The sequence below is a fragment of the Grampus griseus genome (assembly GCF_964374135.1).
Source record: "Grampus griseus genome assembly, chromosome: 15".
Classification (NCBI taxonomy): domain Eukaryota; kingdom Metazoa; phylum Chordata; class Mammalia; order Artiodactyla; family Delphinidae; genus Grampus; species Grampus griseus.
In genome coordinates this window covers 20,937,231-20,957,535 of record NC_139009.1, presented here as the reverse complement: position 1 = coordinate 20,957,535, position 20,305 = coordinate 20,937,231, and the positions used below count along the sequence as shown (strand labels likewise).

At 46.5% G+C, this 20,305-nt stretch overlaps 3 protein-coding genes across 4 annotated transcripts in view; 2 read left to right on the top strand and 1 right to left on the bottom strand.

Annotated features, from left to right (window-relative positions):
• GCKR (glucokinase regulator) overlaps nucleotides 1–8,470 on the bottom strand; it is a 29,782-nt gene extending 21,312 nt beyond the window's left edge. The window contains 3 exon segments of the mRNA XM_082672734.1: nucleotides 404–559; nucleotides 7,542–7,671; nucleotides 8,292–8,470. Of these exon segments, the coding sequence (XP_082528860.1) occupies nucleotides 404–559; nucleotides 7,542–7,544 (159 nt within the window). The 5' untranslated portion in view covers nucleotides 7,545–7,671; nucleotides 8,292–8,470.
• FNDC4 (fibronectin type III domain containing 4) lies at nucleotides 3,259–5,746 on the top strand. Its single transcript, XM_082671785.1, has 7 exons — nucleotides 3,259–3,336; nucleotides 3,517–3,661; nucleotides 3,748–3,863; nucleotides 4,095–4,299; nucleotides 4,774–4,863; nucleotides 5,192–5,316; nucleotides 5,481–5,746. The coding sequence occupies exons 2-7, from the start codon at nucleotides 3,541–3,543 to the stop codon at nucleotides 5,514–5,516; spliced, it is 693 nt and encodes a 230-aa protein (XP_082527911.1). The 5' UTR covers nucleotides 3,259–3,336; nucleotides 3,517–3,540; the 3' UTR covers nucleotides 5,517–5,746.
• A 59-nt stretch (nucleotides 8,471–8,529) lies between the features above and the next one.
• Nucleotides 8,530–20,305, top strand: part of IFT172 (intraflagellar transport 172) — a 41,909-nt gene continuing 30,133 nt past the window's right edge. For both annotated transcript variants that reach the window (XM_082671975.1, XM_082671974.1), the window contains exons 1-14: nucleotides 8,530–8,665; nucleotides 11,260–11,403; nucleotides 11,980–12,092; nucleotides 12,523–12,562; nucleotides 12,868–12,933; nucleotides 13,145–13,224; nucleotides 13,443–13,530; nucleotides 14,353–14,567; nucleotides 15,468–15,591; nucleotides 16,003–16,098; nucleotides 17,013–17,174; nucleotides 17,530–17,583; nucleotides 17,825–17,928; nucleotides 18,103–18,188. In XM_082671975.1, coding sequence (XP_082528101.1) covers nucleotides 8,627–8,665; nucleotides 11,260–11,403; nucleotides 11,980–12,092; nucleotides 12,523–12,562; nucleotides 12,868–12,933; nucleotides 13,145–13,224; nucleotides 13,443–13,530; nucleotides 14,353–14,567; nucleotides 15,468–15,591; nucleotides 16,003–16,098; nucleotides 17,013–17,174; nucleotides 17,530–17,583; nucleotides 17,825–17,928; nucleotides 18,103–18,188 — 1,411 coding nt within the window. In that variant the 5' untranslated portion in view covers nucleotides 8,530–8,626. The remainder of the gene's footprint in view (nucleotides 8,666–11,259; nucleotides 11,404–11,979; nucleotides 12,093–12,522; nucleotides 12,563–12,867; nucleotides 12,934–13,144; nucleotides 13,225–13,442; nucleotides 13,531–14,352; nucleotides 14,568–15,467; nucleotides 15,592–16,002; nucleotides 16,099–17,012; nucleotides 17,175–17,529; nucleotides 17,584–17,824; nucleotides 17,929–18,102; nucleotides 18,189–20,305) is intronic.

Genomic DNA, 20,305 nt, shown 5'->3' with positions numbered 1-20,305 from the left:
ATGGGTGTGAAAGTACGTGGTCAGTTATGTAGTATTATGCAGTAATAGTTACTATAATTACTGTTGATTAATAAGATGACAATAAGGATATAGAAGTTTATAAAAGGGAAAAATAGAGACCAAGAAGAGAGAAAAGTAGAGGGAAACACGAATTTAAGCAGGGAGCAGGTGGAGAGTTGGTACCTTCGGCACTTCCTGGACTTTTCCAGCCGCTTATACCATGGTGGTCAGAGGTGACTCACTGGAGGCAACAGGCAGGCATCAACAGCCAAGAAAAGGACAGTGGGTTGGGGGGGCGGGGGAGGGGCTCCCAGACCATGGTCTGAGAGGGCAGAGGTTGAGGTGGGGTGGGGCTGCAGTGGGCATCGTTACTTGCAGTGTCCAGGGGATGCGGCTGAGTCACCTGGCATGTGGGCCTGATTTGTCCCTCCTCCTGGAAGATCTCAGCATCACGTTGCCCCAGCAATCGAACAATCTGCTCGGCATCTGCTTTGTCCAGATCCTGGGTCAGTGGGTTTGACTTCTCTATGATGGGCAGGGCTGCCTCATACCCAGACAACTAGAGGGAAGGGGGGACAAGGTCAATGGCAGGGAGCCTCATTCACGTCTGCCGAACTGGAGGTGGGTGTGGCAGCAGGCACAGTGTTGGGACACACACACACACACAAAAATGATTTAGCCTGCACTTGGTACTCTGGGCCTATCAAAGAAAGAAAATCAGGAAGGAAGATGGGAAGGAGGACGGGGAAAGCAGAAACCCGGGGTGCAGGGAAGTCCAGATGAGACAGGATTCTAGGAATCAGCACAGAAGGCCAACAGGGAGAAAGGGTCTCACCTCCCACTTGCCAGGCTCCGCGGTCTCAATTACACGTTGAAACTGTTTTGTGCCTGGCATGGTCCGACACTGTGGACACACTGTTGTGCCTCCCTCTTCAGCCACATAGCCCCTTCTGTCACACTGACACTGCTTCCAGTTGGCGGGGCCTTATCTGAGCCACAGTGGTGATGAACCCAAGTACCCTGGCCTCTCTGCACACCTCTGCCTGCACCCTTTCCTAGTCACTAGGTCCTCAGCCCTCTAGTCACCCCACGGGGGCTCCCCAGGTCCCTCTTTACAGGCACCCAGACTCCCCAGCCTCTGGTTGTCCCTGAAGAGGAAGACGCGGGGTCTTCGTTACTCTTGCCCTTCAGACAATGCCCTCTTCTCTGGAGGGCCTGGAGCCCGGAAGGACAATACCCAGGCCCAGGGCAAAAAGGATCCCTGGGCACGAGTGCTCTGGAACCAGGATGCATCAGGAGGCCAGAGATCAGGGTTCTCAGGGTCAGCAGAGGTCAGAGGACCTGGGCCATGGCTTGATCACATGCTCAGCACACACAGTCCTCCCTGTCCCACTTGCCCCATTTCACTCTCCTCTCAGAAGGAAGGCAACAGAAGCTTCAGAGCCCCAGGGGTGCACGCACTGAACTGGATATTACAGGGGAAATTGCCACAGAAATAGAAATACTGCAATGAGAATTAGAAACCAAAGTATCTGCCCTAAATACAAGTTTGGCTAACATTTATTTACACTGAACAATGCATTTGCACATACAGTATCTCATTAGATACATTAAGAAGATATTAAAAGGAATGAAATAATGCCATTTGCACCTAGAATTTATCATACTAAGTGAAGTAAGTCAGACAGAGAAAGACGGATATCATATGATATCACTTATAAGTGGAATCTAAAAAAATGATACAAATGAACTTACAAAACAGAAATAGGCTCACAGACATAGAAAACAAACTTATGGTTATCAAAGGGGAAAGGTGGGGGGGAGGGATAAATTAGGAGTTTGGGATTAACAGATACACACTACTATATATAAAATAAACAATAAGGACCTACTGTAGAGCACAGGGAACTGTATTCAATACCTTGTAATAACCTATAATGGAAGAAAATCTGGAAAAGAATATATGTATATATGTATCACTTTATTGTACACCTGAAACTAACACTTTGTAAATCAATTACGGTTCAATTTTTTTAAAAAGATGATGATATTGACACCCTCATTTTTCAGATGATGAAACTGAAGCTCAGAGAAGTTAAGTTAGTTGCTGAAGATCACACAGCTGACAGAATTGGGACCCACACCCAGGTTCTCACTCCAGATCTCATGCTCAACCAAAGCATGAAATAACTTAAGGATTTACATGTTTATTGAATAAATGAAGTAACTAACAAATTGGTGCAATTAATCATAATCTCTCATTCACACAGTGTTATAAGCTTTATAAAGATCGTTGCCTCATTTGATCCTCACAACAGCCCTGTGAGGTTTTGGATGCTCTGATTTACAGGTGGGAAACCTGAGACTTAGATTAACCTCTTTGTCTAAGGCCACACAGTAAGTCCCAGAGCTAAGACAAGAAACAGGTCGTCTCTCTTTAAATTTCCCCTATAAACCCAGCACCCTTAATAATCGCCGTATCTCCAGCTATTAACATGCCAGACATATAGAGAACGCTCAATAAATATTTGCCTAATAAATGAAAGAATGACTGAGAGAATGAAGGGAATCAAGATCAGATTATGAATGGGGAAGATACTTAAAAGCTGACGCAGTCTACAAGTAGGAGATTGTCAAAATAATTATTATCTCCATCATTGTCCCCTCCGGCACCGGAGGTGGAATTCCACTTCCCAACTCGGCTAATTCCATCTGGGGAGGGAGAGGCCTCCCAGGTGCCTGAGACCCTCGCACCTGCGCCTCTCCCGACATCCCCCCGCCCCCCACGCCCCTGCCGGGGCTTATCACACAGAGCCGGGATCGGGAGCTTTGGGGGCCCGAGAGGCCGCCAATGAGAGGGTCGTGGGAGGAGTTCCGAAAGAACCGGGTTGGGGGGGCGTTGATGACGGCGGCGAGAACCCCAGCTGGGCGGGGCGGGCCCGCACGTCCCGGCCGGGCTGCGGCGGAGCGACGGGGGCCAGCTCTGCAGAAGGCGGCGGCTGGCTCGCCGGGACGGTCACATCTGCTGCAGGGGCCGGCGGAGGCAGCCGCACCGCCTCCCGCCCCGGGGACCCAGGCCAGCCTCCGGGCCGCGCCGGCACCGCCCCCTGCTCTCGGACAGACTGCGCGGCCGGTCGGAGCTCGGGGGGCTTCGCAGCCCCGCGGCCCGCGCCCGCTACGCCTCCGCCCTCTGCCCGCAGCTTGGTCCAGCGCCGCCCGCCTCGCCGGGCCCGCGCCGGGATGGGGTAGGGACAGCGCCACGGAGTCGGGCGATGGGCCGCCCTCTGGGCACCGAGCAGCCCCCCGAGGCCTGAGCGACCGCGAGGACCGGCGGAGGTGGGTGTGGGCAGAGCAGAGCCGCGCACCAGGGGCGCCGGGATGTGGCGGGGGCCAGGAAGGCATGGGGAAAAGGGGGGCTCTGGGACTGCTGTGGGCCGTGGGGAGACCGGGAGAGCTGCTGCCCACCCGCTCGTTCTGGCAAGTCCTTGACCCTCCCACAACTCCTGCCACCTCCAGGACCCCCGCCTGGATGTCAAACGGATGCCCCAGTGCCTCCCAGAGGACTCAGTGGGGACCATGGCTTCGCTAATGCCCCTCTCTCCATATCTAAGCCCCACTGTCCTCCTGCTGGTCAGTTGTGACCTGGGCTTTGTACGAGCAGGTGCGTAAAGGGGGAGAGGGTGGGAGGTAACCAGAGTTAGTCTGTGGGTGGAACCTGTTAACCGGTTAATGCACTGGCACCCGCAGACCGGCCTCCCTCTCCTGTGAATGTGACAGTCACTCACCTCAGAGCCAACTCGGCCACTGTGTCTTGGGACGTCCCAGAAGGCAACATCGTCATTGGCTACTCCATTTCCCAGCAAGTATGAATCACCCTTCTGCTACCCCAACCCATGTCCTTGGATCTCTGAACATTCCTTCTGTCACCTCCCTCCCCACCCCAGCTCCCCTCCCAGCTGTGGGAGAATCTGGGAGCTGGGATTCCCTGGCTCACGCTGCCCTTTTCACCCTTACTCCCTTGGAGTGCTTGGATGTTCAGGAGGTGGCCTGGGACCAGGGTGAGGCTGTCCTCCTCTCTCATCAACTCCCTGCAGCGACAGAATGGACCGGGGCAACGTGTGATCCGGGAGGTGAACACCACCACTCGGGCATGTGCCCTCTGGGGCCTGGCTGAAGACAGTGACTACACAGTGCAGGTCAGGAGCATCGGCCTTCGGGGAGAGAGCCCCCCAGGGCCGCGGGTGCACTTCCGAACTCTCAAGGGTTCTGACCGGCTACCCTCAAACAGCTCGAGCCCAGGTGAGGGTCTCAGGTATTCCTTGCTCCCTAAAGCTTTGATTCTCTGGCTCTTTACCTGGTCTTTGGTCTCCTGTTTACTTCCCCAAAGCAAGCAGCCGTCTAGCTTAGATGAATAGAAGGATGATTTAATTCACTGTACTGCCAGAAAAGGAAGGAAAGCAGGTTGGCAGGGGACCGGGTATAGACAGGCTGGTAATGAATTCCTTGGGGGAAGGGCTTTTAAGCTTCCTTTTACCCAGCCTCAGTTCACAGCAGCTGCAGCCTGCATGAGTGAGTATCTGACCTGCAGCCCCCCGGCTTTTTGGTCTCTAACCACCTGTCCACCAACAGCTTCCCAGAGAGGGGCTACCAGTGACAACGCTGTGATGGGTCTTCCTTGGCTCTAATCCCCAGCGTCTCCAACCTTAACTGTCTGCACAGACATAGCTCTCTAGCTGCTCCCTGTAACCTGGGGTCCGTCTCCTTCCTTCTCAGGTGACATCACAGTGGAGGGTCTGGATGGAGAGCGACCTCTGCAGACGGGGGAAGTGGTCATCATTGTGGTGGTGTTGCTCATGTGGGCTGGTGAGTAAGCAGCTGGACAGGGGACCATGGATTGAGTGGGGCTCAGTGAAGGTGGGAGTTGGTGAAGGTTGTTGGGAGAAAGGGGGTGAGAGCAGTGGCGTGGGGAGATGTTTAGTTGAGAGGGATGGGCAGGAAAAGTTTGAAGAGAGGGAGAGGAGGCTTTGGGGAGCCCAGAGAGGATGATGAAGGTGGTGCCTGTGCATGGGGACCAGGAATTCAAAGATTTTCTTCTCGGATTTTCTAGAAACAGTGTGGGTATCTCACTGCCTTTCGAGGCTGTGAGTGGGGAGGTCAAGATCAAGGTTCAGATTGTATTGTTGTGTTTCAGCTGTAATTGGGCTATTCTGCCGTCAGTATGACATCATCAAGGACAATGACTCCAACAATAACCCCAAGGAGAAGGGGAAGGGACCGGAACAGAGTCCTCAGGGAAGGCCAGTGGGGGCGAGACAGGTGATGTGCGGCCAGAGAGGGAGGGAAGGGTGATTTTGCCTCTAGAAGCAGTAAGGGAAAGGGAGAAGGGCCACAGAGGGGCAAGAGAAGAGGGAGAATGGAAATTTGGGATGGAGGAGGCTATCGCCTTCCTGAAATGAGACTCAAGCCATCTTCTTTCACAGAAAAACTCACCCTCCATCAACACCATTGACGTATGAGTGAAGAAACAGAACCAGAAGACAGATGCACTAACATCTTGGGGATGGGGATGGGGTCAGGGAGAGCCCAAGATGGTGATTTGCCCAAGACTGAAGGATCCCACAGTCTCCCAGAGGGTAATGACACTCCCACAATCTCAGGCCTGGCATCCATTCTCTTTCCACTGTGAGCAGGGCCAGAAGGTAGGTCTGTTAGGGTCTGAGCCCCTAGACCTGGGGAGTGGATATCAGATGGGATATGTCCTTCCATCCCCCAGGTCCAGGAGAGAGTCACTTGTTCAACCCTATCCCATTAGGTCCCAAATGGGGCCCCCATTTCACCTGCATCAGAATCCTTGGCATCCCCAGCTGCCCCCACATCTTGCCTCTGGGTCTCAGAGAGGAGTGTTTCTGTGGGTACGCCACCTCCCCCAGCAAATAAAAGGAATTGTCTGGGCCTGGAGACAGATGCTGCACTGCACTACTCCAATGTCTTCCATGGAGCCTCAGGTGCGCCCCCTCTCACCTGGCAGCCCCTTCAGCTGCTGGTGATCTCACTCCTTGGACATTTTTCCAATAAAGTTTCTTGGACAAACTGGAGCCGACTGTATGGGATACTGTCTAATATGCTGAAAACATTTCTCCACTGTCTCTCCCCTGACTACAAGGGCCCTTCACACCACCACCAACTTGACAGGAGCAGACTCTTATTTGAAGGTGTTTGCTTTGATTCTCCAGCCTGGAATTGGGTGGAGCAGAGCCAGAAAGAGGCATAGAAAACCAAGGCCCTAGATCCTTTTCCTTTTTTGGGTGAGAAGGGGGAGCAGGAAAAAAAGAGGATATAAATTCTTCATGTACTAATGGAAACTAAGGTTATGGCACATGAGAGGGCCAGTAGCCTTTTTATCTTCACTGCCCACATCGGCAGCCCAGCTCCTCACCATTTATTCCTCTGATTTCATCAACCCTGAGCTAATTTTCAGAAAAGGACTGAACAGGGTCTTGGGACAAATGAAAGAACAGCTACACTAATGGATCCCTGGGTGCCAGGTGTTCCTCTCCCATGCATTTCTGTGCCTATTCTTCCCTGCCCTTGCTTTCCCTTTTGTCTGTATGTCTCTCTGTTCATTCGGTCAAAGTCAGTAATAATTGTGAAGAATAAATGAGTTTATATTCACTCTCGGCCATTATATCCAGAGGAGGATTCTGGAAATAAAACTGGGGTTGGAACTCTCTTGTCAAAATAATTATAATTTGGGGGACTTCCCTGGTGGCGCAGTGGTTAAGAATCCACCTGCCAATGCAGGGGACACAGGTTCGAGCCCTGGTCCGGGAAGATCCCACATGCCGTGGAGCAACTAAGCTCGTGCGCCACAACTACTGAAGCTCGCGTGCCTAGAGCCCATGTTCCGCAAGAAGAGAAGCCACCGCAGTGAGAAACCCGTGCACGAAAAGGAAGAGTAGCCCCCGCTGGCCGCAACTAGAGAAAGCCTGCGCACAGAAACAAAGACCCAAAACGCAGCCAAAAATAAATAAAAATTTAAAAAAACATTACTATTAACAAAAAAAAAAAAGAATTATAATTTGGGCTCTGGGGCCTACTTGTTTCCTGTGAAAATAGGGACTGTCCTCTACTTTTTCCTAAGTTCCACGGGGAGGTTGGTGCCAGTGAAAGAAACACCTGTTGACATTTGCAAGCACTCTGTGGGAAAGACTTCAGAACTGAGAATCTGTCTGGACAGCATATGCTACACTGTCTGGAAGGTAACAGTTTTCTCCACGTATGATCCTCCGGGAGGTGGCTTATGAATAACTGTCCTTTTTTGCATCTTGATCTCTCTGGTATGTTACAAGAAATTAGACCAATAATTCTGAAAGGGACCCCAATCGAAACAAAGATCAAGAAGTCAGTCAGTATCTTTTAAACCTAACCAAGCTCCACCCCCGGGTTTCACAAGACTACACCTGTCAGGTGAGCCAAGCTCTGGTCTGCCCTCTGCCCTAAACCATAAAGCATCCTGATCTAAGCAGCAGTCTTAAACTCACCATTTTCCATTTCAAAAGTAGGGTGTTTTACCTCTCTCTGACCACTGCTTCCGAAGACTCTGGATACATCATCATTTCTGGGGATAGGAGTGTCACAGGGTATGTAGTAGCATGGGATGGAGATAGGGAGCTAGAAGTTAAGAAGGAATACAAAGGGTGTTTAAATGCACCATCTCTGAGTCGAATCCCAGTCCCGTCCTTAACGCACTATGTTAGCTAAGGCAAGTGACCCCTCTAATCCTGAGTCTCATGTTATGTAAAATGGGACTAATAATGCTATCCCCTTCAAAAGGTGGCTTTGAGATTAAAGGAGACAATGCATGTGCAACACTTTGCACGGTACCTGGCAGACACATACTGAGTATTCCCTGTTACCCATCGTTATCAGCCTTGTGATCCTGTGCAAGTTACATAACCTATTTAGGATCAATTCCGTCAACTGTAAAAGGCCTATAATAGCAACTACCCTGCTTTCCTCCAGGGTTGTGTAGATTAAAAGAAGGCACTCTGGGCTTCCCTGGTGGCGCAGTGGGTGAGAGTCCGCCTGCCGATTCAGGGGACACGGGTTCGTGCCCCGGTCCGGGAAGATCCCACATGCCGCGGAGCGGCTAGGCCCGTGAGCCATGGCCGCTGAGCTTGCGCGCCCGGAGCCTGTGCTCCGCAACGGGAGAGGCCACAATAGTGAGAAGCCCGCGTACCGCAAAAATAAAAAAAAATAAAAAAAGAAGGCACTCAGCCACGCTTACGTACATCGAACAGCTAGAGAGACTACGATTACGTAGGACCCCGGAGATTGCGGAAGGCTTGTGGGCGTGGCTGGAGTTTGGGTTTGCATGCCACGATGGGATTGGTCGAGGAGAGAATTCATCAAGCCCTCTGCGCGCGTGGGGTCCCGCCCTAGACCTCACTGCGGCTGCGCGGGTTCTGTTTTGCTTCGCTGCGAACCTACGCGGTGACCTTGCGACGCGTGTCGCGCTCAGGTCGCTTCTGCGTCAGCGGCTGCCGCTGCGGCTGCGTGGCGGGTTGTCCAGGTAACCACGGGAGTTGTCCGCTGTCTGTTGGCATCTGAGAGACAGGTGTTCGTCATGCAGTTGAAGCACCTGAGGACCCTGCTGAGCCCTCAGGTGAGGAGTCGCGTGCTTCTTACCTCCCTCGCCCGCCTTAATGTTGCAAGAAGAGTGGGGGACTGAAGTTTAAAAACGTTGAGCGCCTACTGTGTGCAGAAGACCGAAGGCTATAGTTGTGATTCGGATTCTGCTACGTCCATAGAGTGTTGCGTAGGTGAGATGGAGTGCTGAGCACCGTAGCTTTCACTTCGTTCCATTAACGAATCGGTTGTGTACCAGGTCCCATGGTGGGGCTCCAGGGGATCCAGAACTTGCTCAGCTGTTGCCCCTGCCTTCAAGAGGTTCGTACTAGAGGCAGAGGCGCACGTGTAAACAACGAACATTAATCTACACCTCTCGAATGAGCGCTTTAGGTGTAAGCCCCACCTAAAGGAGTGCAAACGACCACACCGTTCGTTCTGATGGTGAAGATCTCAGATTCAGAAGAGGCTGGACACTGAGGGAGGAGCCCTAGAACATGGTGAAGAAAGGCTGGGTTTCGGAGTCAGGAGGCCAGAATTCAAGTCCTAGCGCCCCACTACTTTAAATAAATGATGTGATGCCCCTGACTTTAGCCTTTATCACACAGGCTCTCTGAGCACTCACCCAAACTTCTACATTTGGAAAACGGGAGTAATAATAATCGCAGCCTTAGGGGGTTAGGGGGAAGAATTAAAGGAAGTAGTATACACAAGAGAACGTTGTGAACTGAAAAGCAGCGTGAAAACTGATAGACGAGAGAAGGACATTCAAAATGCAAAGGACAAAATAATAGAAAGCTAATAAGAATATCTGTCATAACTGAATGTTTAAGGTGTACCAGGGCAGCATAAGTAAAGAAGCTAGTGTTGTGGATTATGGAGTCAGACACACATGGGTTTAAATCTTGGTTCTGCCACTTAAACTGTGTTTGTAAACTTGAGCAAATTACTTAACCTTTCTGTGCCTCAGTTTCCCCATCTGTAAAAGATGCATAATAATAGCTTCTACCTCAGTTATGAGATTAAATGAGATAATGCGTATCAAGCACTTAGCAAAGTGCCTAGTCCATGCTTGTTAAAGGTTAGCTATTATTCTGTTCTCTACCTCATGTAATCCTCGCTACAGTCCTGTGAGGTACGTATTGTAGAGAAAGGAGAATTGATTGATTATGAGAATCAGGAAGGCTTCACAGAGAATGTGGCTTTAAGAGAATAGAAGGAAATTAGAACAAAAGAGAGGTGTGCTCATTGCTCAGTAAACTGTTCTCTGAATCTGTATTTCTAAAATTCTTTTACCCTAATGGAATAATTGGAAATGAAATCTTCCTTCAATCTTTCAAAATAAGATGATGTCATGATGCAGGTAAGGGTTGAATGCCCAGGATTGGGCAAAATGATTAAGGAAGATGATTGGCAATAATTGATAAGCCCTCTACCCTCCTAACCTAATTTAGTCAAGAGTTGGAGGGGGCTAAAGGTGGTGGTGTGGCTATTTTCTGACTCCAGTTTGAGGACTTTGATGAAAAATGCCTTTTTTACCTCTGACTTTGGAAGTGGGTAGTTTAGGAGTAAAAATTAACAATGTTTTAAGCCAGGGCTGTAGAGCCCAAGTAGTTAAACAGTTGGAGCAGAAATTAAATTTTTTATTTCAAGGAGGGAAATCCTTAGTGCAGAACCACAGACCACCAGGGCTGGTGGTGGAAGGGACAGACATGGCAAGAATAATTCACTGGGAGTTGATCGCTTCTAACTTGGGCTTCTGTGAAGTGGATTGTTAAGGAAAAAAAAAGACAAAAACCAAAGTGGCATTGTTTATCCTAAGTCACAACTCTGATTATTTTAATTCCCATTCCAGAACTTTCACTGTCTCTCCCTTTCCTACCAAATAAGCCCAAACTCAGCCTAGCTTCAAAGACCCTTGTTGAACTGGCCTCTTGTCTGTTTTTCCTGACTTACCTCCTCTATTCTGCTATTTACAGTATAGTTTCAGCTAAATTAAATTACTATTTATTGACCAGAACCTGCCATTGCTCATGCCATTCCTTCTACCTCAGGTAATTTCCCTACCTAACTGTATCCATTCTTCAAAGCTTAATGTTGATCATTTAAGTGGAAAATTATCTCAGACTTTTCCAAACTATTACAGTGCTTTATATGTGCCTCTCTTATGGGGCTTTTCCCATTTTTTGTACCATCTTATTAGATCCTTGGGCAGGGACCATGTTTTGCTCTTTGTCTCTCTCTTAGCCCTTGGCCAAGTGCCTTTTTTTATTAAGGTACTCAAAAAACATTAATTGAATGAATGGCTAAAGACCAAAACTTTGCATTTATTTCAGTAGCAGACCTGGGGAATGAGGGAATAAGGAGGCCACTGCAGGGACACATTGGTACAGTTGATTTTCCATGTCACCTCTTAGTGCATTTGCATTATGGGTTTCTAGAAGCACTTTGTTCTCACCATCCGGGGCTCTGTGGCCTTGGAGACCTGGACGGATTATGGGGATCTCTTTGTTTTAAGGACTGTGCTAGAAGGAAAGTTGACCAGAGTCACACTAGAAGTAATGGAACTAGAAATGCTTTTGGCGTTCTAGACCAGCACCTGGGTTTATTTTTGCCCCTTTGCTTCTGCAGGATGGAGCTGCAAAGGTCACCTGCATGGCATGGTCCCAGAACAATGCCAAATTTGCTGTCTGCGCAGTGGACCGAGTGGTGTTGCTGTATGATGAACATGGGGAGCGAAGAGATAAATTCTCCACCAAACCAGCCGACATGAAGGTGAAGGGAACGTTCATGTGTACCTTAATCTGTTGATGGGACCCTATAAGTCTAGAAAACTTCCTATCCTGCTTCCTAGCCACAGGCATAGGAAATGGCCCGCCCTTCCTTTTCTCAGTATAAAGCCCTCAAGCCCACTACAGTCACACAGGCACCTTTTCTTCGTTTTTTTTCTTTTTGTAGATTAGAGCACAGTATTCTTTTTTTATATATCAAAATTTATTTATTTATTATTTATTTATTTGTGGCTGCGTTGGGTCTTCGTTGTTCCGTGAGGGCTTTCTCTAGTTGTGGCGAGCAGGGGATACTCTTCGTTGCAGTGTGTTGGCTTCTCATTGTGGTGGCTTCTCTTGTTGTGGCTCACGGGCTCTAGGCGCACAGGCTTCAGTAGTTGTGGCTCGCGGGCTTAGTTTCTCTGCGGCATGTGGGATCTTCCCGGACCAGGGCTCGAGCCCATATCCCCTGCATTGGCAGGCAAATTCTTAACCACTGTGCCACCAGGGAAGTCCACCTTTTTTTCCCTTTTAAGGATACTCATTACTTCTTTTTCTTTCCTTTTTTCTTTTTGACTCTTAGTATGGCAGGAAGAGCTATATGGTGAAGGGCATGGCTTTTTCTCCTGATTCCACCAAGATTGCCATAGGACAGACTGACAACATCATCTATGTCTACAAGATTGGAGAAGATTGGTGAGGATAGAGATTGGGAGATGGGGTGTCCCAGAGAAGAAGGGAAAGGCAGGAAGAAATGCCTCACTGGGAAGGGGGGAATAGAGAGGTTGAGGAGCCAGCTGGGGCTTGGAAGGCAGAGGCCCTCTGGAGTCCGTTGTTGTAGCTTCCCTACCTTTGCATGCACCACGTGTTCTATGATCCCATCCCTGGAAGAGTCAGTCTTAGATCAACAAGGAGGCCCTGTGAGATCCTGGGGAGCCTGGAGTGATGTTTTGTCTTTGTTATTCTTCCAAAGCTACTCAGGCTCCTTTGAGGGCTTCTATGGAGTGGTAGGAAACACTAGCGGGCCAGGGAAGGTATCTACAATTCCTCCCCTCCCCCAGCATCATTTGTGCCCGTTTATTCATGGAAGTGGTTTGTAATATGCGTCCCTCCTTTTATTTGACAGGGGTGACAAGAAAGTCATCTGTAACAAGTTCATCCAGACGGTAAAGTTCAAACCAGTCCCTGGGAGATTAGGATGAACAAGCATGTATCAGTATATCCGCTTATAAATACAACGAGAAGTTGTCTTTGTTAACATCTGGCTCTGACTTTTCCTACTGTGTGAATGGTACTGCCTGGCTGCTCATCCCCCTGTGCTTTCCTCCTTAGAGCCCAGTTGTGTCCCCTCCTCTCCTTCCCTACAGGTGGTTGGAGTGGTGGCATGTGGTGGGATGTTCAGGCTCAGGTTGTTATCAAAGTGCTAACATACATAGACAGGTTTATCCTTTTCATTCTTTCTTTCTTACAGAGTGCTGTTACTTGTCTGCAGTGGCCAGCAGAATACATCATTGTCTTTGGACTGGCTGAAGGGAAGGTAAAGGAGGGAAGAGAAATACAGGAGATATTGTGCATGGGGATAATGGTTCTGGAAAGAGGTATATGGTTAATCTTCTCCCTTAGGGTCAAGTTGTGTACTGGGGTGACTACCCAGGGAACAGTTTTTGTTTTTTTCTTTTTCTTTCCTTAGGACCTGGGTGAAATTGAAAGTAGCCTAACCAGACTTTTGTCCATTCTCCCATTTTCAGGTTCGTTTGGCAAACACCAAAACTAATAAATCATCTACCATCTATGGGACAGACTCTTACGTGGTGTCCCTGACAACGAAGTGAGTAAGGAAGAGCAGTATCCCAAAAGCTTGGAAATGGTAGGAAAAGCTATAGGGGACTCTGGACTGGGGGACCATAGTATGAAAGATGGAGAGGGCTGGTAGCAGGAACCGCAGGTAGGGTAGTGTTTGACAGACAAAGGGGACTTTCTTGTTGAGACAGGATGCTCTAATGTCTTCCTGTATTTCTCTCCTTTCCTCCTTTTCCCCTTTTTTAGTTGCTCTGGGAAAGGAATTCTCTCTGGTCATGCAGATGGCACCATTGTTAGGTACTTCTTTGATGATGAAGGCTCTGGAGAGTCACAGGTATGAATAAAGGATGCTCTGGAATGGGGGAGAAGGAAATCCCAAGAACTCTCCGAGAGGAGGTTGGACATCTAAGGACTTTAGATCATGGTGCTGGGAGAGGAGGCTAGAGGAATGAGACCTCAGGCAGAGAGACACCTGGCTGAGGCCACAGAGAGGATTTGTTTTTCGGAGGCCAGAGCTTAATATTTATGGGAAAGGATGAATCAGGTGGAAGGGACCTTGAGGCAAAGAGAAATAAAGACTCCGAGGGTAATGAAAAGTGAAAATTATTCTCATTTATGTAAAATATATATTTATGTATATAAATTCATAGAAAAAAAGGGTTGTTTACTCTTGAGAGGGAAAATATGGGGGATTAAAGGAAGGTTCATGTTTTAATCTATGTAATTCTCTATTGCTTGAATCATTTATGTTAAGAATTACTTGTGTAATCATTAAATGTATCCCTCCTGAAATAAAGGGGCCATATGCTCCCTGTGGGCCTATATGGTATTGGTTAATGTGTAGGACAGATTCCTTTGGGGGGGCCTTATTAGGTGAATATTAAAGATCTGCAGACACACGTATTTTGAGGTTCCCTCTTGAACACAAGATCAGTAAGTGTGTATATATGTCATAAAAGATGTGTGCGTGAGTGTAAGACAGAAAGATAATTTGTGACGTCTTCGGGTTAAGATGTGTTAGGGTGGGAAAGTGTTGGGAGAAAGATTCCTGCAGAGCAGGGTTGTCAGAGTGAGTGTGTCAGATGCTAGGAATGAGAAGTTTCTGAGGTGGAGTCCTCAGAGTCAGAGTGATTGAAACCCTCTACTTCTGTCTTAGGGGAAGTTGGTGAACCACCCATGCCCACCCTATGCCTTGGCTTGGGCAACCAACAGCATTGTGGCTGCAGGCTGTGATCGGAGGATTGTGGCCTATGGAAAGGAAGGCCACGTGCTACAAACTTTTGACTATAGCCGTGACCCTCAGGAACGGGAGTTCACCACAGCTGCAGCAAGTCCTGGGGGCCAGTCTGTTGTGCTGGGAAGTTATGACAGGTGGGTCTCCTTTCCAGTTGCAGCTTCTGCCTGCTTTCCCTGTGTACACTCTTCTTTAGTCCAGTTTTGCTTCTCAGCCAGAGTGGGAGACTGGATCAGAATCAAGTGATTCTTAGGTTTTAATTCGTGCACTTTCCTCTTCCTGTTCCTACCGTCCATTGGCGTGTCGGCAGTTCCAAGGTGCACCATGCTCTTGTTGTGTCTCTGCCTCTCCCCGGGGTTCCACAGCAGCATTCATCTCCACTTTCTTTGTGCTCCCTTTGCCCCTTTTCAGACCACTGGCTTAGTGTTTATCACATTATATTATAGTTTGGTGTTTGTATCTAACTGGTTAAATTGAAGAGCCCTTGAGAAGAGGGCCTATTATTCTCTTTTTTTTTAAGTCTCCAGGGCCTAGATTAGCATCTAGTATATAATACGTGCTCAAATGTTTGGTGAATGAATGAATGAATGAATGATGGAACGGTGAATAAATAGCTAGAGTCTGGGTTCCATCTCTTCCTTGGAGCGCTTTTAACCCCAGCTTTGTCAGTCCTGTCTTTCTGTCCCCTTCAGTCTCATGTGTGTCTGTCTCTTCCTTTCTTTCTTCTCTGACTCCTACCATTTCTCTTTTCTTTTTCCATATTTCTCTATCGCTAACAGCTCATTTTTCTCACCAGCCACAATCTCTTTTTATTTTCTCCACTCCTATCTCTCTTACCTCATTTTACTTTTGACTTGATTTTCCCAATTTACTTCCTTTGAACACTTTTGTCCTCTCCTACTACACCTCCCAACTTGTCTGTTCTCTTTTATTTCCTCTGTTCTCTGATGTAGCAAGACTAATTTCCTTCCGTTACAGGCCCATTTTCAGTTTTTCTCAGCCTCCAACTCTTCTAAAAGCCACATACTTAATTTCAGACTTCGGGTACTCAACTGGAGCCCTCGAAGAAGCATCTGGGAAGAGGCAAAGCCCAAGGAGATTGCCAACTTATACACCATCACTGCCTTGGCCTGGAAGCGGGATGGCTCACGACTCTGTGCGGTGTGTGACTAGTAACCCCTTTCTGCTTTGGTGACTTTTTTCAAATTAAGAAAAATCCCACCTATCCTAAAGCACCCTCTCCTGACACTAGAGAATGTCCTCTTCCCTTTTGACCACAACCTAAAACTCTGACGTTACAGGGGAAAGAGAAATGCATACCTTATTGGAGGCCACATGGGACAAGAGTTTTATAGGCAGGGATGATTTCTCCCTTATATCCCATCACTATGTGATGCTCTTGAGTCCTGCAATTGCCACCTCTTTCCTGCTGGTACTTCCAAAAACTACCAGCCCTTTTACTGCCAACTCTTCTGTAGGTTCTAGAACCTAGGATTTGAGAGTATCTCTAAATACCCTCTACATGCCTACGTACTGTGTGTGTTACCCTTCATGCTGTCACTTTCCCTCCAGGGCACACTCTGTGGTGGAGTGGAACAGTTTGACTGCTGCCTCCGAAGGAGCATTTACAAGAATAAGTTTGAGCTGACGTATGTGGGACCTAGCCAGGTAAGCGGCTGACAGCCTGCCACACTGAGATTTTGCCATGGCTCACTCATCCTTGTAGTACTTCCCTGCGGTCTGGCCTCAGCACAGAGTCAAATCAACCTCCGGCAGAGCTGTTCTGAGGAATAGAATGTGTCAGGGCAACTCTCTGGCAACTTTCCTGCTATAGTTCTTACAGCTTATTGTAAGAAAAGGATTAACCACCAGGTTTAAGGGGTACAGAGATTGCCATTTATACCTTCCTGGTTTAAAACTTCACTGCCTATAGGATGGCAACTGGGGAAGTTGATAAATAGGATTATAATTCTGAATTCTTTTGTTCTAAGGCCTCTGAACTCACTGTGTATGATGTTGCAAGCTCATTTCTTAGTTTCTGAGCCCACTTTTCTCTTTTCTCTACCTCCACCCTCCTTTCCTTCATTTATTATTCATTGATTCCTTTAGTCTTCCATTTTCTCCAGAAATATTTATCCATTCTTTATGTGTCAGCACTGTTAAGCATTGAGAATTCAAAGATAGTTATCTGTAATACATTGTCCCTTATTTGAGAAGATCGTTTTAGCAAAGGAGACAGACATATCAGAAAATAATACAGCACACTGTGGTAAAGTTATCATAAAAGTTTGTACAAAGAGCTACAGGAACATAGGGAGAGTGATTGGTTTAACCCAGTGGAACTTTCAGAATCGTATGTATTATAAACATCAAAAGAGATAATATATTAAAGTATTTCATAAATAGTAAAGCATTATGTAAATGTGAGGTGTCCCTTTTACCAAGGATATCCTAGGCCAGGCAAGGAAAAAAGATGATACTTTGTTTAGTTAGCCCTGTGAAGGTGGGCGAAGGGCACAGCATGTTCACCCCTCTTTCGGATTGGGGGAAGCCTGGGGAGCTCAGACTCGTCTCCTGCCAAGGTGATTGTGAAGAACCTCTCATCGGGGACCCGAGTGGTACTCAAGTCACACTATGGCTATGAGGTGGAAGAGGTGAAAATCCTGGGAAAAGAACGCTACCTGGTGGCCCACACGTCAGACACACTGTTGCTGGGGGACCTGAACACTAATCGCCTTAGTGAGGTAGGAACCAAAAATGGAGAGGTGGGGATGGGGCGTCCTGAGGTGCTACTCAGGCAAGCCAGAGTCCCTGGGGGAAGATCTCCATGGGAAGCTCTAACATTCTGGTGTTGGGGACCTGGCTTCAGGGGATGAGACCCGGGAGGCTTAGAATCCCGGAATATGAATCACCGTTGTTGGACTGTTTGTACACCATCTCCCAGAAGCATAGGGACTAGGGCAAAATCTGACATAGCATCTCTTTTGTGCAATGTCAAAGCCTCCCCCAACTCCATCTCTCTGCATCCCACCCTGTTCTTTCAGCATCGTCTTGGATAGTTATCCACATTGTCCCTTATGTCTTTTCCCCCCTTAACAGGTAGCTTGGCAGGGATCTGGTGGCAATGAGAAGTATTTCTTTGAAAATGAAAATGTGAGTAGAGCTTGATTCACCATCACTGTCCTGATAAGCCTCCTTCTAGCTTCTGTGTAGCAGGATGGCAAGTGGCAAGGGGTTGAGAAAACAGCAGATAAAGTGGGAGGGTGAAATAGGCAGAGGAATAGAATAAACAGAAAGGTGGGTGTCACTTTGAACTCATGGTACACCTCCCTCGACTGTTTTTCTCTTTCTTCATGTAATCTTTCCACTGTATAACAATTCCGTTCACCCCCAGGTATGCATGATCTTCAATGCTGGAGAGCTAACCCTGGTGGAATATGGGAGTAATGATACCCTGGGTTCTGTACGTACTGAATTCATGAACCCCCATCTCATCAGGTAACCCCACAAGGTTCTCTAAATTTTTGAAACCCAAAAGAATTCCTTTTGACTTCTATCTCCTATATCCTCAGGTTAATCTAAAATCTTCATCCCGTATGGTATTTCAGAGCTCCTATTAAACATCCCAGCTACCTAAGCCCATTTTGCCTCACCTGACCCTTCATGTTTCAGTGTCCGTATTAATGAGAGGCGCCAGCGAGGAACGGAGGATAATAAGAAATTGGCTTATCTTGTTGATATTAAGACTATTGCTATAGGTGAGTAAGACTCTCTCATAATTGTAATAACAAAATAGATGTTTATAAAGCACTTCCACGTCACAGGATTGTGTGCAGTGGAGAATCCGGGAATCTGAGAGGCATCGGGTAAATGTGTGACCTCATTCTTACAGGGGATATGTGAAATGTTTAAATCCATATGTCTATATCTAGAAGTCTAGATACAGATGCATTGGTATGTATAGGCCTGCCCATACAATTATTCACGTTCTCTAGGCATATATCTCAGGGCTGGAAAATTGTGAATTGTAGAAAAGAACCATTAGCAAATTTAAGAATTTTCCTGTTTAGACTTCATAGGATCACAGATTCTTAGAACTGGAAGGGGCCTTACTTTCTGTATAGTTTGTCATTAATAAGTAGTGATGACAAACTTTATGTGCATTTCACAAATGTTCACATTTATAAATTGTACTGTATATATTAATAGTTAATCTTTTATCATGGAATGTTTTAAGCACAGGAAAAAAGTATAAAGAATAGCATGGTATTCTCTAAAAAGTTTAGAGAATAACATATCCAGGTAGTGTAGGTATTAAGAACAGGGCTCTGGAGTCAAATCTCCCCACTTCTCTACTTACTACCTGTGTAATCTTAGGTAAATTACTTCACCTTTCTGTATCTCAATTTCATCTACAAAATGTACCTCATCTACAAAATGGGGATAAAAATAGGACCTACTTCATATGAAAAGCACTTAGACTAGTGCCTAGTATATAATAAGTGCTTAATAAATGTTAGCTGTTCATAATAATGATATTATTATTACTTGTGTACCCATACCCAGTTCTGTCAAATCCTCACATTTCATTATTTTTACCTTGGATCTTTTCTCTCTTCTCTCTTGATGGACATTTGTTAGTTTTTCACTGATACAGTATTTCAGTTCTCTAAGGTTTATACCCAGCATGGAATTGCTGAATCATGAAAGAGGTACATCTTCAATTTCACTAAAATATTTCCAGATTGCTCTCTGAAGAGGTTGTACCAATTTACATTCCCACCAGCAGTCACAGTTCCACTTCCTCTCCAGTGCTTGAAATTGCCTGACTTCATTATTTGGCTCAATCTGATGTATATGAAAATATATTTCATTGTTTTCATTTGTTTGTTCATTTGTTTATTGGCCATTTGGATTTCTTCTGTGAATTGCCAGTTCACATCCATTGCCTATTTTTAAAATTAGGTTGTCTTTTCTTTATTTACGTGAAGGAGTTCTGTGTGTGTGTGTATAGGCTTTGATGATTATTTGCATTGCAGCTGTTGTCTCAGCCTGTGGCTTGTCTTTTCTCTCCTTTTCAGCATTTCTTAGTATTTAGACATTTTTAAGTTTAATGTAGTCCATTTTATCACTTTTTTTTTTTACTGAAGTATAGTTCAATTTACAGTGTTGTATATACCACTTTTTAATAAATAGTTTGTGGGTTTTGAGGTCTTATTTAAGAAATCCCTCCCTACTCCCTCCTGTATTTTGGCATTTAAAATTTTGCTTTTTACCTGGAATTTATTTTTGTGCATAATGTGGGTAGGAATCTAATTTTATTTTTTTTCCATATGTTTAACCATTGCTCGAAAGTCCATTCTTCGCTCACTAGTATGTAATGTCATCTCTCATAAATCAGGTTTCCATATACATATGGGTCTGTTCTTAAGATATTTTTACATTTCATGAACTTTCTATTTCACATGAAGTTGCTGAGCTCAGAAATGTAAGTATCTATAATAGAAATAATAATACAGTCCAGTGGCTTAAGTTCTAAGTTCCAGTGGCCTAAGTTCTCTCAGCAGTAATGAGCTGTGAGATTTTGGACAAGTCACCTCTCTCTGTAGGTCTTATCTTCAATGTACATTGACAGAGTTCTTCTCTTAACCATTTTGGGTCATCGACCCCTTTGAGTGTCTAATTAAAAGCATAGATCCTTTCCCAGAAAAATATCTACATGCATAATTTTGTGTGTAATTTCAGGGTGCTCACAGAAATAGGGTCCCCACAGCTCTAGCATTCAATGGTTGTACTTATAATCGGGGCATTAAAACATGGATTTATCATTTTGCTTTTTAATTAAAGGAAAATTCATTTTTAAGTTGGTCTTCCC

What these genes read in the sequence shown, in the direction of transcription:
- FNDC4 (XM_082671785.1), top strand. Translation starts at nt 3,541, where the DNA reads ATGCCCCAGTGCCTCCCAGAGGACTCAGTGGGGACCATGGCTTCGCTA. An exon ending in GGTGTTGCTCATGTGGGCTG is followed by an intron (nt 4,864 to 5,191) that starts GTGAGTAAGCAG and finishes GTTGTGTTTCAG; the next exon opens with CTGTAATTGGGCTATTCTGC. An exon ending in GGCCAGTGGGGGCGAGACAG is followed by an intron (nt 5,317 to 5,480) that starts GTGATGTGCGGC and finishes CTTCTTTCACAG; the next exon opens with AAAAACTCACCCTCCATCAA.